This window comes from Hyla sarda, chromosome 4 (assembly GCF_029499605.1).
Source record: "Hyla sarda isolate aHylSar1 chromosome 4, aHylSar1.hap1, whole genome shotgun sequence".
Classification (NCBI taxonomy): domain Eukaryota; kingdom Metazoa; phylum Chordata; class Amphibia; order Anura; family Hylidae; genus Hyla; species Hyla sarda.
In genome coordinates, this window is record NC_079192.1 from 208,586,842 (window position 1) to 208,601,154 (window position 14,313).

Consider the following 14,313-nt stretch of genomic DNA (forward strand, 5'->3'; position numbering starts at 1 on the left):
GCCTTTTCCTTAATCTTTGATGTTCATAAAAGTTAATACTTCTTTGTTATAAAGTTGGCCTGTAATAAAAATAGTCTGGGACTTTATAAGAAAAATTATTATATCATCTACCATCCATGGCTTCTGCACGTTATTATATTATTTCATTGCCAACTACTTATTACATTTTACTGTGCATCTATGTAACTTACGCTTGAGCTAAGAAAACAGACATTCTTCATGGTATTTGGAAGGACTAGAAGAAGCCTTCTAATCAAAATGTAATATTCTCTGGTATCAGGTATAAGCTGGTTTATTCATTTTCTTGTCCAGTTTTCTTTACTTTCTCTAGACATACTGGTCTATTGTATGAACAAAGTGTTAGCTGATTGCATTCTATATTACAATAACTGTATAAAGAATAGGTTAGTCATTGCTGATTTTCCATTATGTATATAGGAACCTGCTTAAATAGCACTTTCTGATATACAGTATACTAGTAGGAATTTATCATTGCTAATTTTTGCAGTCATGGACATCTTACCCTTTTTAAAGGAGTACTGCAGTCTTAGACACGTATCCCATATCCACAGGAGTACAGGAGATCGCGGTCTTAGCGTTCGGACCCCTCGCGATCAGACACTAATCTCCTATCCTGTGGATAGGAGATAAGTGTCTATGGCTACAGATCTACTTTAATCTATAGGAAGGGATATATGGACGGTATCTGAGGACGCAATATGAGGACATGATATGAGGTTGGCTAGCAAGATCGGAATATGAGGATGGGATACAAGGTAATGATATGAGGTTGAGGTGAAATAAGGATGGAATATGAGGTCAGGATATAATGTAGAGATATGAGGTTAGGATATGAGGACAAGATATGAGGTCAGGATATAAGGTAAAGATATAACGTTGGGATATGAGGTTGAGATATGAGGACAGGATATGAGGATGAGATATGAGGTCAGGATATAAAGTTAAGGTATAATGTTGGGATATGAGGATGGGATATGAGGACGAGAAATGAGGTCAGGAAATAAGGTAAATATATAACATTGGGATATGAGGATGAGACATGAGGACTGGATATGAGGACAAGATGTGAGGTCAGGATATAAGGATGAGATATGTGGACGGCAGTGTGATTGGTTCTTTTCCTCTTCCATAAAGTTTAGGTAGGAAGACCGGGCAACACCAATTACTCTGCTAGAATAATATAAATCTCTGACATGCCCGGAAATGAATGCATACTTTAATTTTTTTACTGTTACATCTGAATGGGGTTTTGTAAAGTCAATTTCTCTTTTGTTATTCTGCACTTTATGGAGGTCTATCACATATGTCTGGTGATCCGACTTCGGCGGTAGCAAAGTGCATCAGTTGCGTGTGGTCCAGCACCCAGTTATTTTTGTAGGATGTATGGGGAAATGCTGCAAGATGGGTTCTTCTGTCTGGACTGTCTGACGATCTGGTGTCCTAGTTAAGGCGCAAGATAATTCTAAACTGTCCCATTCTGATGAATAGGATCTGATCGATCATCAATTTCCCTATGGCATTTTTTTTTTTTCAGCCAGACATTTGTGAAGGCACCTTTAGACAACTTGTAACCTCAGGTTTAGGAGATAACCATGTATGATATAAAATCTGCAGCTTTTTCATATCAAAATGCACACAAAGTTGTGCAGAGTTTGGTACATATTACATGATAAACTTTTTTAAAGAAGTCAATAGATTTGTGTTCCTTTGGGGGGAGTTTTGGACAAAAATGCTGTGTGTATTTCCAGCTTACCTGTGAATTTCCCATTGAGGTCAATGTAATTTGCATTTTTAGCTGCAGAGATTTTACTGTGGATAATCCTCAGTGGGAATCTCAAACCTGCAGCAAGAAACTCATCTGTGTGAACGTAACCTTAGGCTGGAAACACATACCCAATTTTTTGTCCAAAACTCTTTCCATAACACGCCATATTCGCCACCTGGCTTTGTTTTGGTCAATAACACTTCAGTCAGATGGTATATTGAGTCACTAGTGAATTATAAAATGCCTTAGTATTTATATTTTTTTAGTTTTTTCACCCTTTAGTGACGCTTTTTTGCTCAGTGGCCATTTTTCAAAATTGCAGCATGCTTCGACTATGATTTTTTTTTAAAGAAATTGTGACCTGTCTCCTCCCTTAGACCTCTATAAATTAAACAATAACATCATAAAGTACAGCATGTGTTCAAGTATGTGGGTGTTTTTTCTCAAATTCTTTAATGGAAATCCTTGAGTCATATAACAGTAAACAATACTTATAGATCACTCACAAAGGAGTGAACCACTAAAACCCTTAATTTCCCATATATACCAAAAGCTTTATTAATTCAATTTTTTTCCACAAACAACATAAAGGGTTAAAAGTTAAGTGCTGACTTCTCCATACATATAACTGTTTGTCAGACTATGGATCTACAGACCTCATAGTAATAGAAAAGATGCAGTATACCACGGACCGGCAGATAGGAGAAAGCACTGTATTAAAACCTAGATCTCAGCCCCTTTTTAATACAGTGCTTTCTCCTATCTGCCGGTCCGTGGTATACTGCATCTTTTCTATTACTATGAGGTCTGTAGATCCATAGTCTGACAAACAGTTATATGTATGGAGAAGTCAGCACTTAACTTTTAACCCTTTATGTTGTTTGTGGAAAAAATGTTATCAATAAAGCTTTTGGGATATATGGGAAATAAGGGTTTTAGTCGGTCACTCCTTTGTGAGTGATCTATAAGTATTGAATTCATAGAAATTCCCTCCATATATTGGTCTCACAATTGATTGAGTACCAAACAGAAGAATCAAATGACTTGAAATGAAAAAAGTCTGGGTAAAAAAAGACACGTAAAAACTCCTTTACTTATACACAGTATTTTTTTGGGGAAAAAATCTGAAAAACTGGACAATGAAACAGTAAACAGATGGGCATTTTTTTATGTGACCTTTTTCTAGGGCAATCAAAATGTCTGTATGCTCTTAGCAGTAATGTGGATTTGCCTTGTAAAGATGGAGTCTATCAAATATTACCATTGGGTAAGTGCAAGTGCTAAATGACATATATGCCATGATGAGGGGCTTTTGATGCAGTTTTAGAGCCAAAGACGAGTGCTCTCAAAAGGAATGGGGAACATTTTATACTACTCCTGCATGCTGAATCTACAAAAACTGCATCAAAAGCGGCATCTCAAACTATGTTCTTCCATTCTAAAGAAACCAACACTATTTGCACCAGGCCAGCTGTCACCTATAAAACTTACTTGGGCGAGCAAGTTAGTGAGCCTGGCTTGTGTCACTTTGCATAGCAGGTGTGTTTTCTGGTATCGGGGGTCTGACTTCTGGTTTGTTTTCCTACTGGCTGTTTACACTTTGCCATCCACACCTGTATTTAATAAAACAGTAATAGACCATATACATATACTGGACAATGCTTTGCTTTGTATGTCAGGGCTGCTTTTTACTTCCTTCACAGTTTATTGGACATCACTGGCACATCACCAACCAACCTGTGGTAGTAGTTGATTTGTTAAATGGAATCAATCATTGAGTTTGTGTTGTATTCGGGACAGCATAAAGTAGTGATAATAGGGATTCCAGTGATGCATTACTTTCTTTTTTTTTACCTCATTTTCAGAAGCTTGCTAAATGGTGTGTACTGGGTATTTATTAGCCCCCTCCCACCGTCCTACTACTTGCATACTGTGCATAGGCAGGAGGCTGTCAATCATGGCAGGGGAGTTGAATGAATACTGGGAACTACATAGTGTGCCGACATCACCAAGAGGACTGGTACATTCAAGTGGATGAACAATAAATATATATAAACTATAGTCACACAGGGTTGGAATCATCTGGGATCCTGACACTACTTTGTGCTCCTAATATCGTGCTGTGTAAACCTAGAGACTGATTCCTTTTAAACGTTTGCCATATAGCATATAAGCTTTCTAAATAACTGTTTAAACAATCTAAAAAATCAGGAAAGCAGGATGAGTCGTAGCTTGGGTGTGCATGGACTGATAAGCAGACATTGGCACAAATAATTCAGGAAACAGATGTTCCTCATCAAAGTTCTTAATACAGAAGAAAACAAATAGGGGTTCAAAGCTTCCACTGTGAAATAGTATTGTTACGCCGAGCGCTCCGGGTTCCCGCTCCTCCCCGGAGCGCTCGCTTCACCTCCTCCGCTGCAGCGCCCCGGTCACGTCCTCTGACCCGGGGCGCTGCGATCCTGCTGCTAGCCGGGATGCGATTCGCGATGCGGGTAGCGCCCGCTCGCGATGCGCACCCCGGCTCTCCTACCTGACTCGCTCCCCGTCTGTTCTGTCCCGGCGCGCGCGGCCCCGCTCCCTAGGGCGCGCGCGCGCCGGGTCTCTGCGATTTAAAGGGCCACTGCGCCGCTGATTGGCGCAGTGGTTCCAATTAGAGTTATCACCTGTGCACTCCCTATATTACCTCACTTCCCTTGCACTCCCTTGCCGGATCTTGTTGCCTTAGTGCCAGTGAAAGCGTTCCTTGTGTGTCCCTTGCCAGTGTTTCCAGACCTTCTGCCGTTGCCCCTGACTACGATCCTTGCTGCCTGCCCCGACCTTCTGCTACGTCCGACCTTGCTTCTGCCTACTCCCTTGTACCGCGCCTATCTTCAGCAGCCAGAGAGGTGAGCCGTTGCTAGTGGATACGACCTGGTCACTACCGCCGCAGCAAGACCATCCCGCTTTGCGGCGGGCTCTGGTGAAAACCAGTAGTGGCTTAGAACCGGTCCACTAGCACGGTCCACGCCAATCCCTCTCTGGCACAGAGGGTCCACTACCTACCAGCCGGCATCGTGACAGTAGATCCGGCCATGGATCCCGCTGAAGTTCCTCTGCCAGTTGTCGCTGACCTCACCACGGTGGTCGCCCAGCAGTCACAACAGATTGCGCAACAAGGCCAACAGCTGTCTCAACTGACCGTTATGCTACAACAGTTGCTACCACAGCTTCAGCAGTCATCTCCTCCGCCAGCTCCTGCACCTCCTCCGCAGCGAGTGGCCGCTCCTGGGATACGCTTATCCTTGCCGGATAAGTTTGATGGGGACTCTAAGTTTTGCCGTGGCTTCCTTTCCCAATGTTCCCTGCATCTGGAGATGATGTCGGACCTGTTTCCCACTGAAAGGTCTAAGGTGGCTTTCGTAGTCAGTCTTCTGTCCGGAAAAGCCCTGTCATGGGCCACACCGCTCTGGGACCGCAATGACCCCGTCACTGCCTCAGTACACTCCTTCTTCTCGGAAATCCGAAGTGTCTTTGAGGAACCTGCCCGAGCCTCTTCTGCTGAGACTGCCCTGTTGAACCTGGTCCAGGGTAATTCTTCCGTTGGCGAGTATGCCGTACAATTCCGTACACTTGCTTCAGAATTGTCCTGGAATAATGAGGCCCTCTGCGCGACCTTCAAAAAAGGCCTATCCAGCAACATTAAAGATGTTCTGGCCGCACGAGAAATTCCTGCTAATCTACATGAACTTATTCACCTAGCCACTCGCATTGACATGCGTTTTTCTGAAAGGCGTCAGGAACTCCGCCAAGATATGGACTCTGTTCGCACGAGGCGTTTCGTCTCCTCGGCTCCTCTCTCCTCTGGTCCCCTGCAATCTGTTCCTGTGCCTCCCGCCGTGGAGGCTATGCAGGTCGACCGGTCTCGCCTGGCACCTCAAGAGAGGACACGACGCCGTATGGAGAACCTCTGCCTGTACTGTGCTAGTACCGAACACTTCCTGAGGGATTGTCCTATCCGTCCTCCCCGCCTGGAAAGACGTACGCTGACTCCGCACAAAGGTGAGACAGTCCTTGATGTCTACTCTGCTTCTCCACGTCTTACTGTGCCTGTGCGGATGTCTGCTTCTGCCTTCTCCTTCTCTACAGTGGCCTTCTTGGACTCTGGTTCTGCAGGAAATTTTATTTTGGCCTCTCTCGTCAACAGGTTCAACATCCCTGTGACCAGTCTCGCCAGACCCCTCTACATCAATTGTGTAAATAATGAAAGATTGGACTGTACCATACGTTTCCGCACGGAGCCCCTTCTTATGAGCATCGGATCTCATCATGAGAGGATTGAACTTTTGGTCCTCCCCAATTGCACCTCGGAGATTCTCCTTGGACTTCCCTGGCTTCAACTTCATTCCCCAACCCTGGATTGGTCCACTGGGGAGATCAAGAGTTGGGGGTCCTCTTGTTCCAAGAACTGTCTAAAACCGGTTCCCAGTAACCCTTGCCGTAACTCTGTGGTTCCTCCAGTAACCGGTCTCCCCAAGGCCTATATGGACTTCGCGGATGTTTTCTGCAAAAAACAAGCTGAGACTCTACCTCCTCACAGGCCTTATGATTGCCCTATCGACCTCCTCCCGGGTACTACTCCACCCCGGGGCAGAATTTATCCTCTCTCTGCCCCAGAGACTCTTGCCATGTCCGAATACGTCCAGGAGAATCTAAAAAGGGGCTTTATCCGTAAATCCTCCTCTCCTGCCGGAGCCGGATTTTTCTTTGTCTCCAAAAAAGATGGCTCCCTACGTCCTTGCATTGACTACCGCGGTCTTAATAAAATCACGGTTAAGAACCGCTACCCCTTACCCCTCATCTCTGAACTCTTTGATCGCCTCCAAGGTGCCCACATCTTCACTAAATTGGACTTAAGAGGCGCCTATAACCTCATCCGCATCAGAGAGGGGGACGAGTGGAAAACGGCATTTAACACCAGAGATGGACACTTTGAGTATCTGGTCATGCCCTTTGGACTGTGCAATGCCCCTGCCGTCTTCCAAGACTTTGTCAATGAAATTTTTCGTGATCTATTATACTCCTGTGTTGTGGTATATCTGGACGATATCCTAATTTTTTCTGCCAATCTAGAGGAACACCGCCGGCATGTCCGTATGGTTCTTCAGAGACTTCGTGACAACCAACTCTATGCCAAAATTGAGAAATGTCTGTTTGAATGCCAATCTCTTCCTTTTCTAGGATATTTGGTCTCTGGCCAGGGACTACAGATGGATCCAGACAAACTCTCTGCCGTCTTAAATTGGCCACGCCCCTCCGGACTCCGTGCTATCCAACGCTTTTTGGGGTTCGCCAATTATTACAGGCAATTTATTCCACATTTTTCTACCATTGTGGCTCCTATCGTGGCTTTAACCAAGAAAAATGCTGATCCCAAGTCCTGGCCTCCTCAAGCAGAAGACTCCTTTAAACAACTCAAGTCTGCCTTTTCTTCGGCTCCCGTGCTCTCCAGACCTGACCCTTCCAAACCCTTCCTATTGGAGGTTGATGCCTCCTCAGTAGGAGCTGGAGCTGTTCTTCTACAAAAAAATCCTTCCGGGCATGCTGTCACTTGTGGTTTTTTCTCTAGGACCTTCTCTCCAGCGGAGAGGAACTACTCCATCGGGGATCGAGAACTTCTAGCCATTAAATTAGCACTTGAGGAATGGAGGCATCTGCTGGAGGGATCAAGATTTCCTGTTATTATCTACACCGACCACAAGAACCTCTCCTACCTCCAGTCGGCCCAACGGCTGAATCCTCGCCAGGCCCGGTGGTCTCTGTTCTTTGCCCGATTTAATTTTGAGATTCACTTTCGTCCTGCCGATAAGAACATTAGAGCCGATGCTCTCTCTCGTTCCTCGGATGCCTCAGAAGTTGATCTCCCTCCGCAACACATCATTCCACCTGACTGCCTGATCTCCACTTCTCCTGCCTCCATCAGACAGACTCCTCCAGGAAAGACCTTTGTTTCTCCACGCCAACGCCTCGGAATCCTCAAATGGGGTCACTCCTCCCATCTCGCAGGTCATGCGGGCATCAAGAAATCTGTGCAACTCATCTCCCGCTTCTATTGGTGGCCAACTCTGGAGACGGATGTTGGGGACTTTGTGCGAGCCTGCACTATCTGTGCCCGGGATAAGACTCCTCGCCAGAAGCCCGCTGGTTTTCTTCATCCTCTGCCTGTCCCCGAACAGCCTTGGTCTCTGATTGGTATGGATTTTATTACTGATTTACCCCCTTCCCGTGGCAACACCGTTATTTGGGTGGTCGTTGATCGATTCTCCAAAATGGCACATTTCATTCCTCTTCCTGGTCTTCCTTCTGCGCCTCAGTTGGCTAAACAATTTTTTGTACACATTTTTCGTCTTCACGGGTTGCCTACGCAGATTGTCTCGGATAGAGGGGTCCAATTCGTGTCTAAATTCTGGAGAGCTCTCTGTAAACAACTCAAGATTAAATTAAATTTTTCCTCTGCATATCATCCCCAGTCCAATGGACAAGTAGAAAGAATTAACCAGATCCTGGGTGATTATTTGCGACATTTTGTTTCCTCCCGCCAGGATGACTGGGCAGATCTCCTTCCATGGGCCGAATTCTCGTATAACTTCAGGGTCTCTGAATCTTCCTCCAAATCCCCATTTTTCGTGGTGTACGGCCGTCACCCTCTTCCCCCCCTCCCTACCCCCTTGCCCTCTGGTCTGCCCGCTGTGGATGAAATTTCTCGTGACCTTTCCATTATATGGAGAGAGACCCAAAATTCTCTCTTACAGGCTTCTTCACGCATGAAGAGGTTCGCGGATAAGAAAAGAAGAGCTCCCCCCGTTTTTTCCCCTGGAGACAAGGTATGGCTCTCCGCTAAATATGTCCGCTTCCGTGTCCCTAGCTACAAGTTGGGACCACGCTATCTTGGTCCTTTCAAAATTCTGTGTCAAATTAATCCTGTCTCTTATAAACTTCTTCTTCCTCCTTCTCTTCGTATCCCTAATGCCTTTCACGTCTCTCTTCTCAAACCACTCATCCTCAACCGTTTTTCTCCCAAATCTGTTCCTCCCACTCCTGTTTCCGGCTCCTCGGACGTCTTCTCGGTCAAGGAGATTTTGGCTGCCAAAAAGGTCAGAGGAAAAAATTTTTTTTTAGTAGACTGGGAGGGTTGTGGTCCTGAAGAGAGATCCTGGGAACCTGAGGACAACATCCTTGACAAAAGTCTGCTCCTCAGGTTCTCAGGCTCCAAGAAGAGGGGGAGACCCAAGGGGGGGGGTACTGTTACGCCGAGCGCTCCGGGTTCCCGCTCCTCCCCGGAGCGCTCGCTTCACCTCCTCCGCTGCAGCGCCCCGGTCACGTCCTCTGACCCGGGGCGCTGCGATCCTGCTGCTAGCCGGGATGCGATTCGCGATGCGGGTAGCGCCCGCTCGCGATGCGCACCCCGGCTCTCCTACCTGACTCGCTCCCCGTCTGTTCTGTCCCGGCGCGCGCGGCCCCGCTCCCTAGGGCGCGCGCGCGCCGGGTCTCTGCGATTTAAAGGGCCACTGCGCCGCTGATTGGCGCAGTGGTTCCAATTAGAGTTATCACCTGTGCACTCCCTATATTACCTCACTTCCCTTGCACTCCCTTGCCGGATCTTGTTGCCTTAGTGCCAGTGAAAGCGTTCCTTGTGTGTCCCTTGCCAGTGTTTCCAGACCTTCTGCCGTTGCCCCTGACTACGATCCTTGCTGCCTGCCCCGACCTTCTGCTACGTCCGACCTTGCTTCTGCCTACTCCCTTGTACCGCGCCTATCTTCAGCAGCCAGAGAGGTGAGCCGTTGCTAGTGGATACGACCTGGTCACTACCGCCGCAGCAAGACCATCCCGCTTTGCGGCGGGCTCTGGTGAAAACCAGTAGTGGCTTAGAACCGGTCCACTAGCACGGTCCACGCCAATCCCTCTCTGGCACAGAGGGTCCACTACCTACCAGCCGGCATCGTGACAAGTATTAGGCCCACATAGACTACTTAATAGAGATGTTGATCTATAAGCAAGCTTGAGTTAGAGAAATGTACTGTACTAGTATCTATGTTTCTGTCAACATATGGATCCAATGCGTATCCATAGTATTTTCCAGAGGAAAATACTCCTTCATGAACAGCTTTATGACTCGTGTGATTCATGTGTGATAACCCAGCCCCTGTTAGGGCTAAGTAATGTCTAAAGTAAGATGTTTAAAATATTTTTCTTAGGCCCCTTTACATGTTCACCCTCCTCTTGTGGCATTCCCCTCCAGTGATGTAGAAAAAATCCTGACGGAAGAAGAAGTAGAATTGATCCCATTTGGATTGGACAGTTTACATTAATTAGACCTCTTAATTTGGACGCCAGACAGGGAATCACAAAACCATATTGTGATCCATAGGTGCAGGTCCTCCACTCCAATGTAGGTGCACAACTGCACTTGGGGTTGGGCACCTTGTATCAGTTGTGGCAAGTTTTAGGCTGGGTTTATGGAGCCGGACATGAGACATATGTGAACCCAGCCTTACTGGTTCATAGTCAAGCTTTAGTGTATTACATCCCAATATGCAAGCTAAGTTGTTGATCTATAGATGCCTGTGAATGGGTCAGTATAGGTATAGCCATAATAAAAGATTTGTAAAAACTATTTCAACTGAAAGAATGAACACGTTCCATGCTCCCCAGCATGTTGGGGCAATAGAATAGATACTAGTCAACAAAAGCAGGTTATGTCTTTCTTTGTTTACTGGAAATCGAGATCTTCTTATATTACCACAAACCAGGTCCATGCGCTGTGAGGTATGGGAGGTGTCCTATTATGTTTTTATTTTATTCATTTATAGTATAACTACAATCTTCTTTAGTAAATTATATTAAACAGTGATATAAAATTACAGTGTTTCCTGCATCTCCGAACATATAACACTTTTGCTTGAGAATATCATGTCACCGCTTATCAATGCCAGGTTATATGGGGAAAACATTAGAAATTAGTCACACTGGGTGCAGCTGAAAAAAACATTAAAAAACATATATGTGGTGCTCAGTATAGACACTGATCTTGTTAAAGGGGTACTCCGTTGCTCAGCGTTTGGAACAAACTGTTCCGAATGCTGGAGCCGGCGCCGGGAGCTTGTGACTTCATAGCCCCGCCCCTCATGATGTCACACCCCACCCCCTCAATGCAAGTCTATGGGAGGGGGCGTGACGGCTGTCACGCCCCCTTCCATAGACTTGCATTGAGGGGTGGGGCGTAACATTATGAGGGGGTGGGGCAATGATGTCATGAGCTCCCGGCGCCGGCTCCAGCATTAGGAAAAGTTTGTTCCAAACGCTGAGCAGTGGAGTACCCCTTTAAAGAGAATCTGTCACTTCTTCTGACATGTGTCTTTTAGTTTTCATTCCCTAAAATTCTTTTAATACTTTGAAATGTATGAATTCTTGAACTCTATCAATAAATTGACAACTGGGAGTTACCTTTCCCCTTGTAAAAATTATGTATCCCTAGACATTTTTTCTACCATCAGTACTGATTAGACAGTACAGTACAGAACTGATTAAACAGTGTCAGCGTGTACAGGAACATGTTTTTTTTTTTGTTGTTTCTTTTTACAATGGTTTTAATAGACCAAAGGGTAATACGGAGAAAAGGGTCCTGGTGCTCAAACACAAGTCTTCACAAAAAACTTACATTTATTGAAACATATAAAACTTATACAGCCATGTAACATAACGCGTTTCAGGGCATGCAACACCCCTTCCTCAAATATTCTTATGGCATATCATTTTAGGGGGCAGACAGGTTCAAATTATTGAAGCTTTACCAGTTTTTTGTACAAAGCTGCAGGTGAACATAAAATAAGACTATTGCTCTTATACAGAACATTTACTTCTACTATACATGCCATTTTCCATTTACTGACATTATATTACAGATGAGCCCTTTGCTCTTTGTATTTACTTGATAAGTGTTTAAATGTATAATGTGACTTCTAATATTGTTTTCATGATTGTAAATGATATACAAACTATGCATTAAAGCATTAGACAATTATGATCAGAAGATCTGCTGTGAACCAAAGCTATTCTTCATTCAGAAATAGCCCACAATTTTCCATATTATTTTTACATATGTAAATATTCCAGCAATTAAATACAACACCGGTATCATTCATCCATGCAGTTAGAATAAATATTCTGTTTGTTGGCACGAAAGATTCATATACGTTTATCAAACTGACAATAAATACCCCCCAGATCCTTCAAACCTCAAGGCTATAAATAATAGTGGATCTGTGTCCCAGGCCATTGTGGCTTTAATTTATGATTGTTACTTAACTCTGCAGTTGGTTATGTTATGTGACATTTTTGCTTTGTCTGGTTGGGACATATCCACTTAAGGAAAGTGGTGGGAACTGCTCTACAAGCTGTTTGCGGTATATAATAAATATATGCTTCATCTATGATGTCATTGCTGAGATACTTGCATCCAAATAAGGACACTACCTTTTTGCTTCAGCGGAAATAAGTCATCCTCTCTTCTCCAGTATAAACAATATCAAAGTAGTGAGCTCAGTATTAAATGCCAGCTTAATGTTCTTAATATCTATTCCTTACCAAATGTAGAAAATTAGAACATTCTGATTATAACATACAATGTTATCATTTCCAGATTCACTGGCCTGCAACTCAAGACAGAGAAGACTTTTGTAAACTTGCTGGGAAGGATGAAAATGTAAGTACTTCAATGTAATGGTCTTAAAGGGGTATTCCAGAAAGTTAAAAGATTTGTAAATTACTTCTATTAAGAATTCTTAATCCTTTCAATAATTATCAGCTGCTGAAGTTGAGTTGTTGTTTTCTGTCTGGCAACAGTGCTCTCTGCTGACATCTCTGCTTGTCTCGGGAACTGCACAGAGTAGAAGAGGTTTGCTATGGGGATTTGCTTCTACTCTGGACAGTTCCCGAGACAGGTGTCATCAGAGAGCACTTAGACAGAAAAGAAAAACTCAACTTCAGCAGGTCATAAGTACTGAAAGGATTAAGATTTTGTAATAGAATTGATTTACAAATCTGTTTAACTTTCTGGAGCCAGTTGATATATAAAAAAAACTTTATATCTTGCCCGGAGAGGTGACAATAAGGGTAGGAATATGGCCCCTGTGATGCAGATTTTCCACACAAAAAAATTTCTAGAGGGAAAGTCAACAGTTAAAATGTAGATGTGATTTGCAGGAGTTGTAATCCACATGCTGCAGAAAATATTTACATGATGTATGCATGGAAATTGACCTGCAGAGGATTTTCCCCATTGACTTTAAAGGGATATTCCCCTATTAACTTGTTACTCCAACTCCATAGAATAGAGGATCACAAGCTGATTGGTGAGGTGCAGAAAAACAGTAATCTAGCAGCATCGGTATTAGGATGTATGTAAGCAGACCAATATTCTCACAATAATCAAAATGAGGTAAAGTTAAGTTTACATCTTTATTAGCATAAGTATTACATCATATGTGGAGTCACATATGTGGTGCACTCACCTATTCCAGCAGTACAAGAGGACCCTCTTATGAATGGAGCCTGCTGGCACCCATGCATTGACGATTGATCAGGAAAAAATCCCCATAGCAAACATATGCTGATCTGGACAGTTCCTAAAATGGACAGCAGAGGTCAGCAGAGAGCACTGTGGTCACGACATCAGAGGAGGCATTTCTTTTTTGGATTTCTCTTTAGTATACAGCCCCTAAAAAGTACTGGAAGGATTAAGATGTTTTAATAGAAGTGATTTACAAATCTGTTTAACTTTCTGGCACCAGTTCATTTAAAAAAAAAAAAAAAAGTTTTCCACGGGAGTACCCCTTTAATGAGATCCGGTGCAATGTTGCCTCCACAACAAAGCCACTATTTTGTGGTGCTTTATGTTGGCTGATACCTACTTTTGCTTATGGCACATCTTTCATGTTATACATGACAGGGCCCTCTTGTATTGCTAGGAATGGGTGAGTACTCATACTATTTGTTTATGTTTTTTACTTTCATTCATTGAATCCATGCCCAGTTTTTGTTTCTACTCCAACACTTATAACTCAAATAATATGCCCCCTCGGATATAACACTTTGCTCACTGAACTCACTTGGTCTCTGGCCTGATGACGTGATTATTGGGTGACACCTTATTATATAATCTCATGGAGATGAGTTAAGATGGGAGTATCCCATTAACTGCTAAGTAAAAATCTGCAAAAATTCTTCAGTGTTTGCGAAATGCTGTGGATCTGTAGAACTATCTGCAATAGCAACTTTTTATATACATTGACTTTTTTTCACTTTGCATATTATGTCTCAAAACCTGCAACAAATGTGCCCCAAAATGTTCTTGATTTGGTATGGAATTTCCACTGCAGATTTCGAAGCAGAAAAAAAAATGCAATTTTTGTGATATAGTTTTTTTCTACAGTGACAATTTCCTGATATTGCTACACTTCTGTTTTCAGAATACATGAAAATTGTTAACA

At 43.8% G+C, this 14,313-nt stretch overlaps 1 protein-coding gene across 5 annotated transcripts in view; it reads left to right on the forward strand.

Annotated features, from left to right (window-relative positions):
- SEMA3D (semaphorin 3D) overlaps positions 1–14,313 on the forward strand; it is a 172,157-nt gene that overhangs the window by 86,223 nt on the left and 71,621 nt on the right. For all 5 annotated transcript variants that reach the window (XM_056573397.1, XM_056573396.1, XM_056573395.1 and 2 more), the window contains one exon: positions 12,465–12,527. In XM_056573397.1, the coding sequence (XP_056429372.1) occupies positions 12,465–12,527 (63 nt within the window). The remainder of the gene's footprint in view (positions 1–12,464; positions 12,528–14,313) is intronic.